Raw genomic sequence first — 21089 nt, 5'->3', positions numbered from 1 at the left:
TTAGCATATTTATGGCAAATGCAGGTATGTGATTAGTACTACTCATGCCCGTGCATTATGCAGGACTAGCAACATCAAAGGGAGGGGATATGGGAAATGCAGGTATGTGAATAGTACTACTTATGCCCGTGCATTATACAGGATTAGCAGCATCAAAGGGAGGGGATAGGGGTAGCATTAATAAAGGGAAGGAGTGTTAATAGTATGTAGCTGCAGTAACTAAAACCACCACGTAAACAACTAAAGTATAAACTACATAGTATCATCATTATTCTAAATATACTCTACAATAGGCTGAGTTACTAACAGTAAGTAATACATTACAATTGTACGTCGTAAAAAATATATAATATGCTTCCATCTAAACTTTATTCTCTTACATCACACGAGTCTACACCGTACTATATACTGCCATAGACAAACCCAACATTAAATTATATACTGTATTGCTATAAACCACCCTTTACCTTATACATTGTAATATTTCACTATGTATTATTCTACCCACCCTAATGTATATCACACTGCTGTATATTGACTATACAATTACGATACTATATATTACTTTGTACATTGTATTAAGCATATAAATGTTATACTATTTGTTATTATACACTGTACCATTGACCGTCGTGTGAAAGATACTAAGAGGAAGCAACGAAATATGTCAATGGGTGAGTAGTGTGGGGAAAATTGCAGCGGAGCAAAGAATCCATTCCCTGCAGAGAATACAATGCCAGTGAGTGGAACGCGGTCTGAAAGTCACCGTAAACGTGAACACAATCAGTTAGGATCCGAAATGGTTTATTACGTCCTTCCAATGATTGCTAAGCCAGAATCCATCTTCTCGGTTGAAATTGTCTCTGTGTTTGTATATGTGGATCGCCTCATGAACGAATCTCTCATGGTAGCCAGATGGCTTGCTGTCTTGGAGAAGTCAATATCATGTGAGCCCACTGAATTGTAACAGTGATCTGCCACGGCTGAGGTGTTTGTCCTACCGTGTTTCAAGTCTGCTTTATGTTCACGGATGCGGTCCGAGACATGTCGTTTGGTTTCTCCAATGTAACTGCTACCACAGAGGCAACTTAGTTTGTAGACGCCAGGGTACTGTATGTCTGGAACCACATCTTTTACAGACGGGACCAGATCACGGATTTTATGTACTGTGTTGAATCAGACCTGGATCTTGTGTTTTATCAGGATTTTGGAGATCTTTTTTGTGACCCCAGAATAAGGAAACCACATCAAAACTGACAAACAGGATCCTTCTTGATGGTTGGAGTGATGGCTTTGCGGATTGTGTAGTCGGAGTAACCATTAGCCTTAAGAGCTTGGCGTACGTGTTTGAGTTCACTGGCAATGTGTTCCTGGTCGGATATGCATTGGGCTCTATGGTATAGAGTCTTGATGAGGGAATTCTTCTGGGATGGATGGTGGTGGGAATCCGGTTTTAGGTAAGCATCCGTATGGGTGGCTTTCCTGTAGACAGAGTGGCTCATTGAACCATCAGGTCTCCATTTAATTCGGACATCCAAAAAGGGTAGCTTGCCATCTTTTTCGACTTCCATGGTGAATCTGATGGCTGGGTGTATGGAATTGATGTGGTCGAAAAATTGGTCTAGAGCAGGCCGGCCATGTGGCCAGATGACAAAAGTGTCATCTACGTACCTCTTCCATAAGGTCGGGCGTAGAGTGGCAGTCTGGATGGCGTCAGTCTCAAATTTCTCCATGAACACGTTGGCTACAACCGGAGATAGGGGGGAGCCCATTGGGGTGCCCTCAGTTTGCTTGTAGAAAGTTCCATTCCAGGTGAAGTATGTATTGGTTAAGCAGTGTCTCACCAGGGGGGGTACCCCAGCGTTCAGTCCTTGATGAACCAAGTCTTCAATGATTGCGATGGTGTCAGGTACAGGAACTTTGGTGAATAAGGAAACCACATCAAAACTGACAAGCAGGTTGTCTGGGGACAGGGATATCCCCTTGATTGTCGATACCAGGTCAGTAGAGTTTAATACCGCAGAGGTGGTTTTTCCAGTGAAAGGCCGTAGGATTTCAGACAAAAAACGAGCCAGTTTGTAAGTGGGGGAGTTGATGGTAGAGACAATGGGACGAAAAGGTGTATCTTCTTTATGTATCTTTGGCAAGCCGTATAATCTTGGCGGCCTGGCTGCAGAAGGTTTCAACGAGAACTGTTTGGTCTGATCAATTAATGCGGTTGAAGCAGAAATGATTTTGTTGGTTTTAGAGACGAGGTTATTGGTGGGGTCTCTTTTTATTTTTGTATAGCTGCCATCGTTGAGTAGTTCTTGAATTTTGTTGTTGTAGTCTATTTTGTCCATTATGACAGTGGCATTGCATTTGTCGGCTGAGAGGATGACAATGTCATCCCTCTTTTTTAATTGAGCTAATTCAAAACGCTCATCTTTGCTGATGTTGCTAGCTGGCATCTTAGCGTTTTTGAGGATTGCAGAGATTTCAGATCTTGCTACGTCTGCAGCGATGTGACTCAGGCCCTTGAGAGCTACATCTACTCTAGCAATTATATCATTAACTGGTATGTGTCTAGGTGTGACTGCAAAGTTTAGTCCTTTAGCTAAAACGGATTTTAGACCTTCAGAAATAGAACTGTTACTGCGATTAATTACGACTTTGTTAACGTCTAGCTTTACAATGTGTGGGTCAGGTCTCTTGTGTGAGAGGCGGTTGAATTTGGAAATCAAGTTGTCCTTACATTTGGACGACATAGCGGCAGCTGAATAGGCATGAGTAGTACTAATCACATACCTGCATTTCCCATAAATATGCTAAATGCCTCTTGATATGCATATTCTTTTGTCAAGGCGCCCTTTTCCCCCCTTTCAACCCAGCTTATATATATGCTCCAAGCACATGTGCTGTTTCATTCAGACGCTGTCGCCTGACAGACCTGGTTTTCACCTGAGGACGGCTGCTTGCGTTGTGGCCGAAACGTCGTGAAAATTGTTTTATTATGTTTTATTTTTCTTATTTTATTACTTCCCTTCTACGCGACTTTACCGAAAGAACCAAGAAGATGAATCCCTGCAGTCACGAAAGCTTTAAATCGAAATTTCCACATGATAAGCCACTTAATTGAGCTATCATTGTGGCCATGTCGCTTCTGATAAAGAGCAATATAGCTCAGTGGGCCTTACCTGGTAAAATACAACATAGTTTAGTTTCAAGGCACACCTACTCAGGCTATATGCATATCATTTGTGATAATATGTGTGTCTTATAAATTGTATGTATTAGTGTTATATTATTTGTATTGTTAGTGTAGTGACATAGAATGGTCACTACTGTCGGCCTGTACGAAGGCTGGGGGCCCCAAGGGGGTGCCTGGGGGGTCACGTGGTGGAGGGATCCGGACCTTCTCAGAGGTGGGGGAAGTGACGCGTGGCCTGAAGAGAGCCAGCCACGCCGGGGCGGAGCCAGCCACGCCAAAGGAGATATAAGCGTGGTGTGAACGCAGAGCGAGGCTGTTGTACTGTACTCCGAAGTGAAGACATCATGGGTCGTCGTCCTGGGCCAGGCAGGCCGTTGCCTGCCTGGTCCAGTCTGTGTCGCGTTCCAGAGTGTTAGTGAGTTGAGGAAGGTGGTCACCACCTCATGTACAGTGTTATATTACTTACCGTTTAATAAATAGTGTTGCCTCCAAGCTGTGTGTGTGTGTGCACCTAATTCGAACCCACTACATTTGGCGTCAGAAGGTGGAAAAATAAATATTGCTAGGTGTTATCCTAGGGAAGTAAAATGGGCACACGAAAAACTAATATAAAACTCACCTGGACGCCTTTGTACAACGGGGACGGTGTGACGACCATCCTTCGGACAGCCCCGGGGATGGCAGCCCCGGTGAAAGAGAGAGAGAGATGGCGCTGCACGCGGAGCGGCGGGACTGGCATCGCACTGCTGCTTCCCCGCCATCGGGAACGGAGCGACGAAGCTGCGGGGAGAGGACACCATCGTCGCTGCGGGGGCTGGCGGGGGAGGCCCGGGCATGCGGGCCACGCGGTGGGCCCGCCATTTCGGCGGCTGGTCGGGGCGCGGTTCCCGCCAAAACGCCGCTCCCGCCAACTCGGCGGCTGGTCGGGGTGTGTTTCCCGCCAAAACGCCGCTCCCGCCAACTCGAGGGCTGCTCGGGTCGCGGTTCCCGCCAAAACGCAGCTCCCGCCAACTCGGCGGCTGCTCGGGTCGCGGTTCCCGCCAAAACGCCGCTCCTGCTGCCGAAATGCTGCTCCCGCCGACATCAACGCCTGCAGAGGGGGAGTTCCAGTCTTCTGCTCGAGCGCGAGAGGTGGATGGGTTCGCAAGAGCAGGCCGTGTTCACCATGAAAGATTCTTCGGGCCGTCCCAGTGGTCCACCTTGCCGCCCTCCGCTATTCACAGTTTGCCAGGCGAGTCGTGACATGACAAGCACCCGGCCCCAAGAAAAATAATAATATCTTCACCCATCTTGTGTGTGCCGGGTTGCAATCGCGTGTGCTTTTTTTAACTCGCTGGTTTGCGGAGCGTGTTCGTCCGGTTGTGTGCGTGATAAATTGACGCGGCGACCATGCGGGTTTCTGCTTGTAACAAGTGTTGTTGTTAATTACGGCGTCGAGATCGGTATCTTCTGGGTGTAGTTAATGATTAATTCATTATCGGGTGTCCCGAGCTCTGTTGATATCCTGTAGGTTGCGTGTTAATGACTCGTGTTGTTACATCGTTTTGTTGCGAAATCGCCATTGTTATTGTGTATACTGTATGGAGTTTCGCTCGTGATTGTCACGTGTAACTGTAAGAAACTTTGATCGTCATTGTTGCCAAGGTACAGACCGTATGGAGCTTTGCTTGGAATTGTTAACAGTGTATGGACTGTTGAGTACTTGCTTGTGATTATTTACTATGTACGGATTGTCTGGAGTATTGATTGTGTGTGTTGCCATGTGGGGACTGGATGGAGCATTGCGCAAAATGATTGACTGTACGAATTTCATATACTGCATATACTGTATTAATCAATTCGGCGATTCTTGGGGTTTGTGTATAGTTTTTTTGCTCTCAAAATTCGAATGCCTGAGTCCCATGGTTAATGTTGAAGGGGTTTTTGAAATGACAGGTTCGGTGTGTTTCAACCTCACTGGTTGGCTCCTGTCCGTTGTTGCACAGATGATGTCTTTTGTGCGGGAATGCCCCTTGTGTTCTACATCGATTGGGGGTGCGTTTCCGTTAATTGCTGTCAAATTGCGTTGCTCTCTCCACTCGGTTGGTACAGCTGCATGCTGCAATGCGAGTCTCGGAGATGATGTGTATGGATACGGGATGTGAGGTGTATTGTTGTGTCCATTGAATATTCGGGATCGTCACAAATTGTGCGTACCTGTTTGGCATTGGATCAGTTCTGTGGGAGATCATAATTCAAATTGTATGTGTTGTGATGGTGTTAAATTGCGATGGTGACATGCTGCCAGGGATTTTGAATTGTGGTGCTGGCTGTCACTTATCTTGGGGCGCAGATCCTGACCAGGATGGCCCAGTGAGAGTTGCGTGTCTAACACAAACATTGTGGTCCCGTCATGCTGTGTCTGACGGCTTGACCTGACAGCCCGGAGATTGAGACACTCCGTGGCTTGTCTAGCCTAGTGGGCTGTGCGCTCACATGGCTCAGAGAGTGTGGTCCCGTCATGCTGTGTCTGACGGCTTGACCTGACAGCCCGGAGATCGAGACACTCCGTGGTTTGTCTAGCCTAGTGGGCTGTGCGCTCACATGGCTCAGAGAGTGTGGTCCCATCATGCTGTGTCTGACAGCTTGACCTGACAGCCCGGAGATCGAGACACTCCGTGGTTTGTCTAGCCTAGTGGGCTGTGCGCTCACATGGCTCAGAGAGTGTGGTCCCGTCATGCTGTGTCTGACAGCTTGACCTGACAGCCCGGAGATCGAGACACTCCGTGGCTTGTCTAGCCTAGTGGGCTGTGCGCTCACATGGCTCAGAGAGTGTGGTCCCATCATGCTGTGTCTGATGGCTTGACCTGATGGCCCGGAGAGTGAGACACTCCGAGGTGCGTTGAAACAGTGGGCTGGAGATTTGTAAGGTTCAGGTGGAGTTGTCCTGTTACGTTGGGACTGTATCCCTCAGTTGTTAGGGGGCATGTTGTGCAGTGAGTGAATGATGGGTCGTCTCAGCTTGGTCGGTACAGCTATATGCTGCGATGCGAGTCTTGGAGAGAGACTGGGTCGTCTCAGCTTGGTCGGTACAGCTATATGCTGCGATGCGAGTCTTGGAGAGAGACTGGGTCTCAGCTCGGTCGGTACAGCTATATGCTGCGATGCGAGTCTTGGAGAGAGACTGGGTTAAAATCCCCCCGATATGGCCGACGCGTGCTACTGGTTGTGACGCCGCGTCGGAAAGGCGGTGGGGTGGTAACATGGAAATTCCCCCCCCGATATGGCCGACGCGTGCTACTGGTTGTGACGCGGCGTCGGAAAGGCGGGGGGGTGCTAACGGGTGACTGTCATGTCCGAAGAGCGGAGGCGAGTGTTCGTTGAGTGATGCCTCAGGAGGGTTTGGTTCTCGTCACAGGAGGCAGTATCTACCTGGCACCTTGGAGTCGCCGGTTATGCCGACCGGCTATGGACTGGGGGGGGAGTGGAGCATGCGTCAGCTACTCCTGCTCCTCCTGTTCTGACTCCTGGGGGGAGGGGCCGTGCCCTTTGGGCCACTTCTGGTTCCCCAGGCCCAGCCACATGGACTCGTTGAAGACTGGCTGCTCTACATGCCTCTCAGACTCCTTGCTCATTGCCTACGCCGTCATTCCAATGGCCACACTCACATGTCAGTGCATGCGTGATTCTCACGGGGGGGGGCTGTGCTTGAGCGTAAGTGGGTTAGCCAGTTTTCATGTATATTTGTTGTTAATTCCCCGTTTTCTATGCGGTTCCCTTTTACCCTCGTCGATTCTGTATATATTACGTGATTGTGTTTCTTATCGGTCGCCGGTCATTTATTGATGTTGATGGTTCGGAGGCACACCTTTTCGATGTTTCACAGTTGTGTTACAGCTGGGGACGGCTGTGTGTTTATACAGGGGGGGGTGATGTAGTGACATAGCATGGTCACTACTGTCGGCCTGTACGAAGGCTGGGGGCCCCAAGGGGGTGCCTGGGGGGTCACGTGGTGGAGGGATCCGGACCTTCCCAGAGGTGGGGGAAGTGAGGCGTGTCCTGGGAAGGGAGGCGTGGCCTGAAGAGAGCCAGCCACGCCGGGGCGGAGCCAGCCACGCCAAAGGAGATATAAGCGTGGTGTGAACGCAGAGCGAGGCTGTTGTACTGTACTCCGAAGTGAAGACATCATGGGTCGTCGTCCTGGGCCAGGCAGGCCGTTGCCTGCCTGGTCCAGTCTGTGTCGCGTTCCAGAGTGTTAGTGAGTTGAGGAAGGTGGTCACCACCTCATGTACAGTGTTATATTACTTACCGTTTAATAACTAGTGTTGCCTCCAAGCTGTGTGTGTGTGTGCACCTAATTCGAACCCACTACATTAGCAACAGCTCACCACCTGGCTGCCTTCTCGCTTGTCCGTGATTTCTTACCGCACTGAGTTGTTCTCCCCGAGAGCGAACAGAAACTTTGGCGGCGCATTACGAGGCTCAATCATGAAATGAAATCGAGTAAGAAACATAGAAAGTCTTTGCTCTGTCACAGGTGCCGAAGGTGACAAGGGAGTGGTATGGGCATTACATGTGTCTCGTGGAGACCTGGCGCTGGATAATCCTGGGGCCGATGTGGACATTTGTGGAAAATGCCAGCGCAGAAGTCGTGCTGATGAGTAGAGGTGGGTGAAGTGGAGGGATTAATCTGAAAAATATAGATACGATCTTAAAACTTCTTTGTTGCGGATCTATCTGGAACTGGGAGTCACGTCACTAATTTGACATCACTACCGTGTTTTTTATGTAGCATTAGTTAACGTCACGTTATATAATATAATATAACAATGTAACTATTCCATTAGACCTCCTTTGCCAGTACCAAAATGTAATAATAGGTGTTTTCCCCTTTTTTCTCGCAACAAAACTGAAACCTGTTTACAAGGAATCATGTGTGCATTAACCACAATACTTGTGGTCAAAATGCAAACAAAAACACACTGATAACATATGCATTGCCCTTTAAACTGATTGGTCCACACCAGAGATGGCTTTCTTTTGAGCCTTGTCTCAATTGGTTACTATTTGCGAAAACGCAAATAGTAATGCACTATTCCTCTGGTCTAGCACCAATTGAGACGAGGCTCAATAGAAAGCCATCTCTGGTGTGGACCAATCAGTTTCAAGGACAATGCATATATTATCAGTGTGTTTTTTTTGCATTTGATCACAAGTATTGTGGTTAATGCACATATGATTCCTTGTAAAAAGGTTTCAGTTTTGTTGCCAGAAAAAAGGGGAAAACCCCTATTATTAATGTAACTATCTGAAAATCCGAAAAGGTCCCCTATAATCCAAAACTCCTAAATCCGATTTTTAAAAAAATATTTTAAACTCTGGTGACAACTAATTATGGAAGATATCTTCAGATCACTTCTCAAAGGTCAAGAGTGACCATGTGAAAGACTAATAATACATTTTAAAACATGTAAATAGTATAAATCTTGACTTAAAGCTTTCGTGACTGCAGGCATTCATATTCTTGGGTCTTTTGGTAAAGTCACGAAGATAGGTTCAAATAAAAATTTTTTTTTAAAAAACTGCGACGTTTCGATCGCAACACAAGCAATCGTCGTCAGGAGAAAAAAATTGCTTAAAAAATTAGTATTCTTTGTTTTTTCGACTTGACTTTACTGAAAGAACCAAGGAATATGAATTCCTGCAGTCACGAAAAGTTTTAAGTCAAAATTTATGGAAATAGTATTTTAAAAAGCTAATCAACATTTGGTTGTCTGTCACAGGTAGAAACCTTCAGCAACCAAGGAATGTGACAAAAAGTAAGCCGTTTTCATGAATTCATATATAAACATTTTGCACTGTTTCTCTTCCAAGTGTAACTGAAATATTATTTTTTCTACCAACAGATAGAAATATTCAGCCATCAGTGGAAACTTCAACAAGTAAGCTAGTCTAACATCTAGAAATGCTCAATTTGTTAAATACACTTAAATAATTTCTTGAAATGTTTCTTAGTAAGTGTAAATGTCACAGAAGAATATTTTCATTCCGATTCCGTGCACCTCGTCCTTTTAAAAATCCATGACACGTGGCATACAGTCATCACGCTCACGTCGGCACCATGCTTAGATGTACGCTCATTTACCCAGGACAGCCTGGCTGAGTCTCAAGACTCTTCATCATGAGGGCCTGCCAAATGTATAAAGCGGGGGAGTGATGTTGCTGTGTGTAACCCCGATTGAGTAATTTGCAGGTAATTTTATCATTGGAATGTTTTGGCCAATACCCAGATACACTGTATTTATTCAGTTTTATCGACGATCATGATTTATTACGGAATAACCACCATGTCTTTGTGCTCCACCCTGTATGTGATAGGCATCGTGCAAGTGAACAACACGGGCAATGAAACGCAGTCACTTGTGCCCACTGTGTTGCTGTGCGGCAGCCTGCTTCTGACAGTGGCAGCATTACCCTGTGTGTGCTGCTGTGTCATGAAGAAACTGCCATTGCGAAAAGGTAAAACACCTTCATCGTTATCAGTGTGGCCCGTCCTGTGATGTCTTTATGGAATGAGCCGTTTGGTTTGGTTGTGTCAGGGAAATGTCAGTCAGTGGCCTGGTGGGTTTGGTGGCACCTTTTGCAGCACTTAAGGTCAGGGTATAATCAGTGTGTTAAGCAGCTCGCTCCTAGCCGTGAGATTGTGAGCTCAAATTCCAGCCAGGTTCAATTCGGCTCCTGATCTCAGGCCCGCTAATGGAGCTGATCGTTGCACAAACATGTATGTGATCGTGAAGAGACGTTTGGCTTGATTTTCTGTTACTTTAGCCACTGTGGTGCTCGTAGGGTAAAGTGAACTGCACGTTGTGCGACTGTGTGGCTGCATGAAGCCAAAATACATTTCCTAAAAAGACCCCAAGGTGTCCGACCAGGCGGCCGACGTGACACATTTCCATAGAGTGCCCTTGACCGAGAACCAACGGCCTTCTAATGCGGCGCTAAGCGCACCATCATGGAAAATCACGCTAGCCTCTGGACACAATTGCACATAATACGCAATCAAAACAACACGTCAAAAGCATGGATGCCTCGAGACTAGACCAACGTGTACAATGACATTTTTACTCTGTCACGTGACATCAGTTGCAATATAATTTTGTTTTTCTGAACAGATGAAGAATCATCAGTGGATCAGCCAGAACAGTGAGTCCAATCAGAGTCTAACAAAGAGACTAAAAGCCACAATCAATCACCATCCATCTCCAGAGCCCACCCACGCCACTCCAGTCCTGAAATAACACAAAGAGGACTTCCCCCATAAATGATCAAAAATTGCTTTTATGAAATAACAAGTGAATAATGTTGAATTTTGTTCTATTCTTCAGTTTGAGTGACAAAGAAAAGGAACATCCAGAAAACATGTACGATAAGCCTCAAGGTAAATGGCCAATGGTAATTTCAATCAAATGTACGCACATTAAAATCACACTTGTAAAACGCGTCATAGTCATAGAGGAAATGTGTGCTTCCCACTGATGTTTTCTTGTGATTGTGGCCGGCTCTGTGCAGGCCCTAAAGCGCCCACCCTTGCCGTTGTCGCTAAGGAAGGTAAGGTCCTACGAACGTGCAACACGCCTGTAAATAACGCCCTTTACATTTAAGTGACGTTAAACTTGTAAAAAAACACAAGTTATGCCCTGTTACTCATAGAATTCATCAAGTGCTGTATATATTACCGTTCCATTGTGAGCTTTCATGCATTGTGAGCTAAAAACATTTAAAGGACTGCAGTGGCAATAATATTTTAATTTAAAAAAAGACACTAATTTGAAGCCCTTCTTTCTTTGCCCGCAGATCGCAGCGAGTACGTTGAGATGTCAAGTTGCAGTGCGCACGTGGATAAAAACGATTACCAGGTGATGGGACCTCACATTTGCAAACCGTCACTTAGCAACTATTTAAACAAATGATATAGCATCTGGCTGTGATTCGCAAAAGCAGGTCATCACCCCACAGGATTAATTAGGCACAGGATCATTTGTTTGGGTTGTGCCGTGCTTTCCCCCTGCGTTTTTCCTGTGTAGTGAGCAGTTCAAGTGGTTGGCCCACAATTTGGGGGCTCAGAAAAATGTAACTGCACGATATTTTTTGGTATGGAAATACAACACGGTTGTGGCATATGGTTTTCATTGTTGCCACTGTTAATGTATTGTTGTTATTATTCTCGTGTTGTTTTGTAACAGTGCATGAAGGTTGTCTTAAAAATTGTCATGTATAATATGTTCGAAGGTCTATTTTATGAACATTCTTGATGATATTACTGTTTTACTGCCGACACTATATAATAACTGTATCGACAACATGGTTACGTGATTGTGTGGCTTGACATTGAGGAAACTGCACACGCTTTTTCCGAGAGAAAAAACGCTCGACAGAGTGGCACTCACGTGGTTGGCTTTGCCGTTGGGGTGGATGCTGGTTTAAGGAAACTCATTTTGTGAAGGACTTTACCTCTCTGCCTGTCAGAGCTGGCACAACAGTTAACGCTGCTCTGATGAATATGTGTATTGGCTGCTTCCCCTGGTTTTTTTTTTGCCAAAGAATTAACAACACTGGAGAAAATTAGCATTTGAACCTGCTGTACCGTCGATAAGGGCCATTGTTTGCCTCATTTATCTCGTAAATAAAGCGGTAATATATTTTCGTCACGTATCATCGTCACTACATTGGCTCGAACAAACACATGAGAAATGCACAAGCAAACAAGTGAGTTTCCGGTAACGGATCGGGCACGTACGGTCGGTGCCGGAGACAACTATGCTCCTCATGGAGGCGTAGGAGATGGGGTTGAGGTCCTCGCGGTCCAGCTGTAGCCCCGTGGTGCGAATCTTTCCGGACGCGGTGTTGATTCGGTAGAAAGGGTTCGGCGGATCGATGGCGTACACGAGCGTGCCGTTCTCATTAAGGTCCGGGTCGGCCGCCGACACCTGTGGCGAGAGCAGTCGTGCCGTGACGTTCGCTCGTGGGTACCCCCCCCCCCGCCGTGCCACCTCCCCATGGCACCTCGTCAACAGCGGCACTTAATTAAACCGCCGCTCTTACTTCCAGTGATGCGGCATTGTGTTCCCCGTTCGTGGAGAAAGAACTGCCATTTCCATAATTTTTGCTTATCGCCTGTGGCAGACGTGGTTAATTCAGTCCAGATAAACCCCATTAATTAGGGCTCATGCAACCTACGGGTGCCGCCGCTTACGTGAGGTAAACAATAGCGAGCAGACGACACCTTCTCTGCACAAACGGGGCCCTCGTCCTGCTGCCGCCGGGTTTTTTTTTGTCCGCCCAGCACGACGGCGCATTTTATGTGTTGTGCATCGTGTTCGATTTTGAGCAATACACTGAGGAAATGTAATGTGTGAGATAATTCATAGTCAAATAGACGAATGAACTAGCAAATGGATTTAAGTTCAATTAAAGTGGCTGATCACATCATTGATTCAGTCAACAAAGCAATAAAAAAACATAATTAGCTAATGAAGACTTATGTAGTATCAGCCACATGTGCATCCAGTTTAAGTGGTTTTACAGAGACTTGGCGAGAATGTCCAAGCCCTGAATCAATAAAAAGTATTCTCTTCTGAATATTAAACCCAACTACATTTGTCCACATGCAATGGCCGTAATATGTTGCCTTGGTAAGTTTGTCAAGGCAATGATATTCTGCTGGAATGAGTTTAAGGGCAGTGTCCCGATTATAGCCCTGAGCTAGCGATGGAAATTACACATTCCTGTTGTGGGAGTGAGTTTTCCCATTGAATAATCACCGTAGCGCCACAGTGGTAACATTTTACCGACCGCTAATGGGTTGATGGACCGAGCCAACCCCCCGACCGGGATTTAGACCTTGTGGCCTTTCCGTTGCGAGCCGCTGAGCGACCGCGCTGGAACACTGTTGCCCTGGGGGAACTGATTGCAGGAGGGTAGAGACCACCCCTCCCCCCGTCCTCGTGTGACCCTTGTGACGGTGCCTCTGCTGCATGTGGGCAGTGGCGGCGAGTGGCGACGAGCGGCGGTGGCGCACCGTGAAGATGTCGGTGCCGCCCGGTGTATTCTCCACGATGGTGACGGCGTAGGGCAGGTCTCTCCACGCGGGATCGTTGTCGTTCACGTCCAGCAGTGTGATGTTCACCTGCCATACCGGGTTAGCCAAGTTATGGAACACACAGCATTGAATTTATGAAAGGCACACAGCCTAATTTTTCCAACACCCATAAACGTGTGATGCATGTGCGATTGGAACAGTTGTAAGAGCAGGCCCATCCTCCCAGCTGATGTTTTGCTGTACTGGAGCTGGGTGTGGTTATTTTCTGTGACTGGGCTGTACGTTTTATGTAATTTTCCAAGGCATACACTGTAGATAGAGGATATAATAACTGGGAATTTTCCGAGTGAAAGCATTTCTGAAATTGGGCCAATGGAACGCTCTACCAATCTCTCAGCTTTGATGAACTGGCAAACGACCGAAGCGTGCCACAGCCCAACGCCCGGTGAGAAGCCCCCATTGTACGGCGAGCCAGCGCGACCCCGCTCTGCCACCGCGGACGTACGGTGGCGATGCCGGTCTTCTGGTCGTTTCCATCCCCTCCGTCCACCGCCCGCACGATCAGGATGTACTGCGACACCGCCTCGCGGTCCAGCAGCGTGGTGCTCGTGACGTCTCCTGTGGGGACACACGCACGACGGCCCCGGTGGGCGAGCGCGGACCCGCAGTCGTCATGCCGCTTGGGGCACATCGACTCTTCACACGGCAGCAGCGCAGTCAGTCAGCAATAGTGGCAACTGTTTTCCAGTTTCACATATGGCTTAGTAATTTTCTCTAATTAGATTTCATTTTTCCCAGGACACTTTGTGCGGGCTAATTACTGAGGGTGTAACAGCTCATTGAGTCATTGATTAAACTGGATTTATACCACAATGGGAACTTGGTAAGCAGTTTCCGTGTTGCGGGGGCTCATGATGCGTGCAGAGCATGGTGGTTTTAGAAAGTGATTATGTATATTATCTTTGCATATTTAATTGTATATGTAAATTATGGTAATGTTACATTTAGGGTATTAAACAAAATATTTTACAACTGAGACAGAACAAATGAAAAACAATACAAACGAGACAAAAAGCAATTAATTCTCGAGTCAAAACTGTGACCACGAATGTCCATGTGCGTATGTGTGCTGGACTTCTTTTGCACCATACGTTGTCAACCATGCTAATCAGAGGTGTGGGGGAAGGACAACAAACTAAAAACAAAAGCAGTTCTAATGACATTAGTTTTCAATCCAGATGATTTAAAAGTGCATAGCTTCAGTGGCGTCCTAATATCGGAAGGAAGAGCGTTCCAGACGGCCGCAGAAGCAGTGCATCTGAAAATGAGCGATGCAATGACCATCTTTGTTCCATGGTTAACTATAAAGCCACTGCTGCGAGGATGATCAGACTTCGCGTAATGGTTTAAGCTCGTTGACGATTCCAGCAAAGGTATGGCTAGCCTCGAGGTCTTCAGAACCCAGACAGACAAATAGTTCACATTTTAAGCTATAACATCTATGTGAGCATGAGGACCCAACATTATAGAAAAAAATGTAACAGCCAAAACCGAGTGGTAGATTTGTACATGGAAATTGTTCAAGGGTTTCCGTAAAATTTGTTATTCAAAGATAATTTCATAAATAATGCAGCAGCTCAGCAATAAAAAAAACTAAATTTTTGTAAAATTTAAATGAGAAGTCAACCGGACGTTCAACTCTTGATGGGAAATGGGCAGCACCAGCTGGGCCCCGTTCGGTGATGGTGCTGCCATGCCAGAGGATGAGACCGGGAGCTCAGACAGCGCAAGTGTGAGGAGCAGTCACCGAGGACGCGGCGCTGCGAGTCGCCACGGAGTGAACGACACTCATATTAATCATACTTGGAAACAAGTATGATTAATAATATTACATTCAAAAGGTGATATCCAGGTCACAAAGGGTGTGATGTATGTATGTTGAATTTCTTTCACACCGTACCTAGCCAATCATGCTAATCGAAGGTGTGGGGAAAGAGAAACAAACTAAACACAAAAATAAGTTCTAAAGAATTAGTGATTGTGAGCAAAGGCTCAATCCTCCCAGAATGCCTTGCATGTCACGTGGCATTGCCAACCTGCGTATGTAAGAAACACAGCCTTGCTCGAGACCATCAACTCAAAACAGTCAAATCATGGACACGTTATTTTATACAGCAGCAGGACAGTGAGCATCTCTATACGCCGGCTTCAGGAATCCTCATTACAGTGTGGCAGTCGTCACTACCTTGTGATTCAGGGGCATTCATGTGCACAAGCAGTCCCTGATCACTTTGGGCAAGTAATGACTCACCCCTTCCACAATTTGGATCCAGGATTCAATCCAAGCGTCAGCCCCTTCTTCGTCTCACGAGTGCCATCCCGTTGCTCTGACGCATTCACTTCTTAACCTGAAGCCATCCAAGGTGGCTCAGCGGCAAAGCGAAGGGCTCAAAGTTGGAAGGTTGTGAGTTCAAATCCTGTTTGGGTTCGACTCAGCTCATCATTCCTCTGGGGTCGATACAACGAGTATCACAGGAACTCGCTTGGTTTTGAGCCTGAAGCCAACATTTGCATGTAATTTGTATAAACCGTAATTCGTATATCCTTACGTGCTCTATTCGATGCATGCACCATGAGTGTAAGGTTTTACTCTCGTCGCTCAACTGGTGACATGTTTGGATGCGTGCGAACGAGCGACCTCCTACTGACCAGAGCGAGCGTTGATGCGGAACTGTGTGGAGCCCTCCAGAGAGTAGATGAGAGACAGCTGACCGTACTCTGGCGATTGGTCGCCATCTGTGGCATTCACGTACAGCACCGTGGCACCTGCAGGGAAGGACAAAACTCAATGCAGCAATGATGACCTTTGAACAACGAAATGCATAGCATAAATTAATTTAACATTTATTTGAAAAAAAGTTTTAATTTCAACTTCTGATGTTACTAATACAGCAATCCCTTGGCAAAGCAGGCAATGTTTCAAGTGTTCGAATCTTTTAAAAAATAATGTTGTTTCAGAAAAGATTCTCATCTTACCCGCCAAAATATTTTCTGGAATAGCGATGCTGTAGGAATTCCGGTCAAAAATGGGGCTGTTGTCATTTTCATCCTGCGATTGAAACAAATCACAATGAACACGCTAGCATTCTTGGCTGAAATATTATTTGACCATTGTCTTTACCACTGCCAAAAGCAGAAAAAACTTCAAATAATTGATGTTTAAGGTAGTGGCTCTTCTTCAGGCCACAGAGAAAGGACAGGCAGGAAGATTACTGACAAAACATACAATGCAATGTCGTGGTGGATTGTTGTTATTATTATGCTTGTTTACCAATAATTATTACGTCTCACTCCTCTTAAAAAGTGTCAATGTTTCTTATCAAGTGTCAATGTCATTGAATAATATTCCCGTGTACTTTGTCCTTTTCAAAATCCATCACACGTGGCACACAGTCGGCACACTGATGTCGGCATCATGCTTGAGATTGACGCTCATTTACCCAGGAAAGCCTGGCTGAGTCTCAAGGTTATTTCTCATGAGGGTCCTGCCAATTGTTCACATGAGAGGGAAATCCTGCTTTGTGTAATCCACATTGAGTAATGTGCAGGAAACGTTTCAGCACTGTGATGTTTGGGAGGATGGAAGAGAACCTAAAGGAAACCCCAATGCAGAACAGGGGGAGATCATACAAACTCCACTCACCCACTCTGTAGAACAGGGGGAGATCATACAAACTACACTCACTCACTCTGTAGCACGGGGACAGATCATACAAACTCCACTCACTCACTTTGTAGAACAGGGGGAGATCATACAAACTACACTCACTCACTCTGTAGCACGGGGACAGATCATACAAACTCCATTCACTCACTCTGTAGAACAGGGGGAGATCATACAAACTCCACTCACTCACTCTGTAAAATAGGGGGAGATCATACAAACTCCACTCACTTACTCTGTAGAATGGGGGGAGATCATACAAACTCCACTCACTCACTCTGTAGAACAGGGGGAGATCATACAAACTCCACTCACTCACTCTGTAGAACAGGGGGAGATCATACAAACTCCACTCACTCACTCTGTAAAATGGGGGGAGATCATACAAACTCCACTCACTGTCACTCTGTAGAACAGGAAGAGATTATACAAACTCCCCTCACTATGTAGAACAAGGAAGATACCCTAAAAACTCCACTCACTCTCACTGTGTAAAACAGTGAGCGATCATACAAATTCCACTCACTTTGTAGAACAGGGAGGGATCATACAAACTCCCCTCACACTCACTCTGTAGAACAGGGAGTGGTCATACAAACTACACTCACTCGTTCTCACTGTAGAATAGGGAGAGATCATACAAACTCCACTCAGTAAAACAGGGAGAGATCATACAAACTCTACTCACTCACTATCACTCCACAGAACAGTGGTAGATCATACGAACTCCACTCACTCTCACTCTGTAGACCAGGTGTAGAATATAGAAACTCCTTTTTCACTGCGAGCCACGAGTGCTACCGCAATTTTACCCTGCCACCTTGATTGTGTGCAGAAATTAAAATGACAAAGTTTACACGTAATTAATTACTATCTACCAGTCCATCAGACCAATGTTTGCCAGCTACTTTTGTTTAAAAGGCAAATTCTTGAGTCGCCACACCCTGAAATAGATTGTTCACTCAGAGCTATACCTAATTTCACTATTTTGCAGTCACTATGTAAATAGTATTCCATTTGCACACATTATTTAACTAATGTTAATTGATATTGGTATGCACCAAACAATCCTTTAAAATGTAAGTATCAAAACAAATAAACATACTTAAAGCTGCTTTAGTCTGGAGTCAAGTGCTATGGGAGCTGCTGTGGAAATGTCACGTTATTTTATTGGCGCAGGGAGCAGTAACCAGGAGACACAGCCGAAGTCACGGACGGATTCTGTGGTAATGAACCACAGCGCAAGTTGAGGTTGTAGGGCTTCGTATCGATGCAAGAGAGACCGTTCAAAGTGATCAATCATGTTTGGGGAATCAAGGAAGCGTAATGGAGTATGCTTTCTGGGGTCAATCTGTCAGATGCCTCCTTTATGCGGGTGCTGCCCCTGCTTTGCTGCACACTCCAGATATTTTGCTTGCAAGGATTTATGATGCTGTAAATAAAATAAAAATCTTTCCGGATGACATCAGTGATACATTGCCACGATGCCAGCAATATAAAAAAGATGTCTCCCCCCCCAAACATGAAGCCTAACACAGTGCAGAGTGTTGCCCCATGCTAAAAACATCGGAAAAACAACATACTTTAAAAGCAGGGGCATCGACATGCCTATTGCGTGGCATCACATTAACTCATCGTAGCATCTGCCACAATCGAGGGGCACCCTGATGCGTGCTCCGCCATGGTAAGCAATCTCATTTGGAAAGCCGCTTAGAGCAAATCATAAATTCATCCTTCCTGCCTTTTGTTCCTTTTCATGTTTTATGTTTTTTGCTTTTTCCCCATTGCATTCTAAATCGAGCTACAGGCGTCGTCGTGTCATGAGACAAAGTATCCGTTCGGAACTCCTGCAGAATAGTGCGGGAGTTTGGAGGACAGCTGAGGGAAGCAGATGTGACGGAACAACTTCTGAGATGTTTTGTGGGGTTTTTTCTGGGGTGGGGGGTGGGGTGCACTTTCCCGAATCCCCCCCTGCACAGCAATGTGCATTGCGTGGCAGTGAAACTAATGTTTTGTTTTCTCAGACATTCTGTCAAATTAAGTGCAACATTTTTTTTAACATCATGGTTTCTGTGCTGTCATTGGAGACCAGGCTAAGACCATTAACTCACAACTGAGAACCTGCTATAATCTGTGGTGGCTGTCTGGATTTGAACCCAGGAACTCAGTGGCTCTGGCTCAGTATTCAACACCCAGCCCACCTCCTTGTAAATCTAATAATGGAGCAAGTACCACTTTCTGAAATATTACTAATGTTGAAAACATATCTAAAGAACTACACAAACCTATGCGTCTCTGGTTCTTAACCTGTGACCTACAAAGCCGTGGGAGGCAGTGCGCAGAATTTTTGCCGATACTCCGATTTAGATTTCACTTTAATCTTGACAAATATGTTTGTTAACGGCGCAGGGTGCTCCGCAAAGAAATGTTCAGGGCTGACGGTGGTCCATGGGAATCCCGAACGTGGCAGGAACCATTGCTTTACATGCTCAGAACGTTGCCCCGTGTCAGTGTGACAATGTAAATGGATGGGGATATATACCCGGCTTGTACGACTGGGGCAGGTTGCTCAGTGTCAAGGGAGCGCCCGCTAAATAATATAAAATGAACGCAAATTTGATCGCGGTGACATTTAAATCCGCGCGGCAGTTGTTCGCCAGCGTTCCTTCTGGTGACGCTGTTCTTTTCGTTCGATAAGAATGGGTGGTTCACTTTGGGTGCCCGTTGCTACAACAAACACCTTTATTCCCCCACACGGGGGGACGGGGGGAGAGTCTCTGCCACCAGATACCCTGGTGCTTCTTGTAAGGTCACAAAGACAAAGATCCCCCGGTACAGCCTTTAACAAACTGTTGAGGCTAATGCTTTTAACAAGCACCTATTAAAGCCAGCATGTCACACAAGGGGGTGGGTGACCAACACCACGGCTAGCCGTCTGTCTCCCTTACCGCGCCAGGTACTTATTTAAGTCTGAGTCAACCTAGGGGAGGCCCAGAGCCAGTGTAAATATTCGCCACTGTTATTGGTCATGTGCTAACCACTGTAACACCGCTCCCCTACACACACAGACACAAAACACACACACAAAGCACGCAGCACTTGCGCACGTGTGAGTGCATGCACTCGCGCGAACATATGTGCGTGCGTGCGCAGACTGTGAATTACCGACTCGAGGCAGAAACTATTTCACTTTGGAGCAAAAGCAATTACCTGGATGCTTGTATTAAGCAGATTAAGTGTAATGTGTTTTCATGCACATAGGTATATGTGCATTTATCTGTAACAAGTTATCTAATTGCTTAACTAAATAAATGTGCGTATCACATTATTCGTGGATTAACATGGGACTCAATCGTACATCTAAATTAGGCACATAAACCCACCGAGTGGCATGGCTCATCATCTTTTTTGTACACCTGTTGCGCGTGTGTATGAAGAGTGCAAAATGCAGATGTTGCATTCATCTCCGTTACAACGGGGCTCGGTGGCGTTGGGAAATGCACCAAAGCAGCAACTTCCTGCACCTGTTTCGGATGACGATCTCTGGAGCGTTTTTTTGTTTTCCATTGTGATGAGAGCACTGGAAAGCGTGAACTAAATATCACCACCACCTTCTTCACACTATACTCTGCAGCAACAGCCCCATCGCTGATAAAGGAAGACGTAATTGGTTCTGGCACCATCAGACTATCATCGCAAGGTAGACTTAATGCGAATGAATACACGGCAAATAATTAGTTCAAAGTCTATCGAGGTGGCTCTGGCTGATTGAAGAGGACCCCTGCAAAGCCTGACCCACGACCCACGACGTGACAGAGTTCCTCTCTGCCCCGAGTGTACGTCTCTCCACTCGAGCCCTTTCATATCCTCCTCATTTCCCTTGCATCTGCTAACTCTACAGCAATGGAATGACGAGTGTAGAAAATAAGAAAACACATAAAATGTACAAGGAAGGAGCGGTTTAACACGGAGGCAACCAATATTATCCCTAATTCTCCACACAGAGGTGTTTTGGGTGAAATCGCGTAAATATGTGTTGTTAGACTCGCCACCACCCAACACAGCCAATGTGTAATGTTTGTCGCGTGTGCTGAACT

At 46.1% G+C, this 21089-nt stretch overlaps 1 protein-coding gene across 1 annotated transcript in view; it reads right to left on the bottom strand.

Annotated features, from left to right (window-relative positions):
* The window catches only part of CDH23 (cadherin related 23), a 257145-nt gene that overhangs the window by 132540 nt on the left and 103516 nt on the right, over window positions 1-21089 (bottom strand). The window contains exons 19-23 of the mRNA XM_078859961.1: window positions 16305-16377; window positions 15978-16094; window positions 13774-13886; window positions 13248-13355; window positions 11967-12156 (exon numbers count right to left, since the gene is read on the bottom strand). Of these exons, the coding sequence (XP_078716087.1) occupies window positions 11967-12156; window positions 13248-13355; window positions 13774-13886; window positions 15978-16094; window positions 16305-16377 (601 nt within the window). The remainder of the gene's footprint in view (window positions 1-11966; window positions 12157-13247; window positions 13356-13773; window positions 13887-15977; window positions 16095-16304; window positions 16378-21089) is intronic.

The sequence above is a fragment of the Lampetra fluviatilis genome, chromosome 9, assembly GCF_964198595.1.
Source record: "Lampetra fluviatilis chromosome 9, kcLamFluv1.1, whole genome shotgun sequence".
Classification (NCBI taxonomy): domain Eukaryota; kingdom Metazoa; phylum Chordata; class Hyperoartia; order Petromyzontiformes; family Petromyzontidae; genus Lampetra; species Lampetra fluviatilis.
The sequence above is the reverse complement of the archived record's forward strand: the minus strand, read 5'-3'. Positions and strand labels throughout refer to the sequence as shown.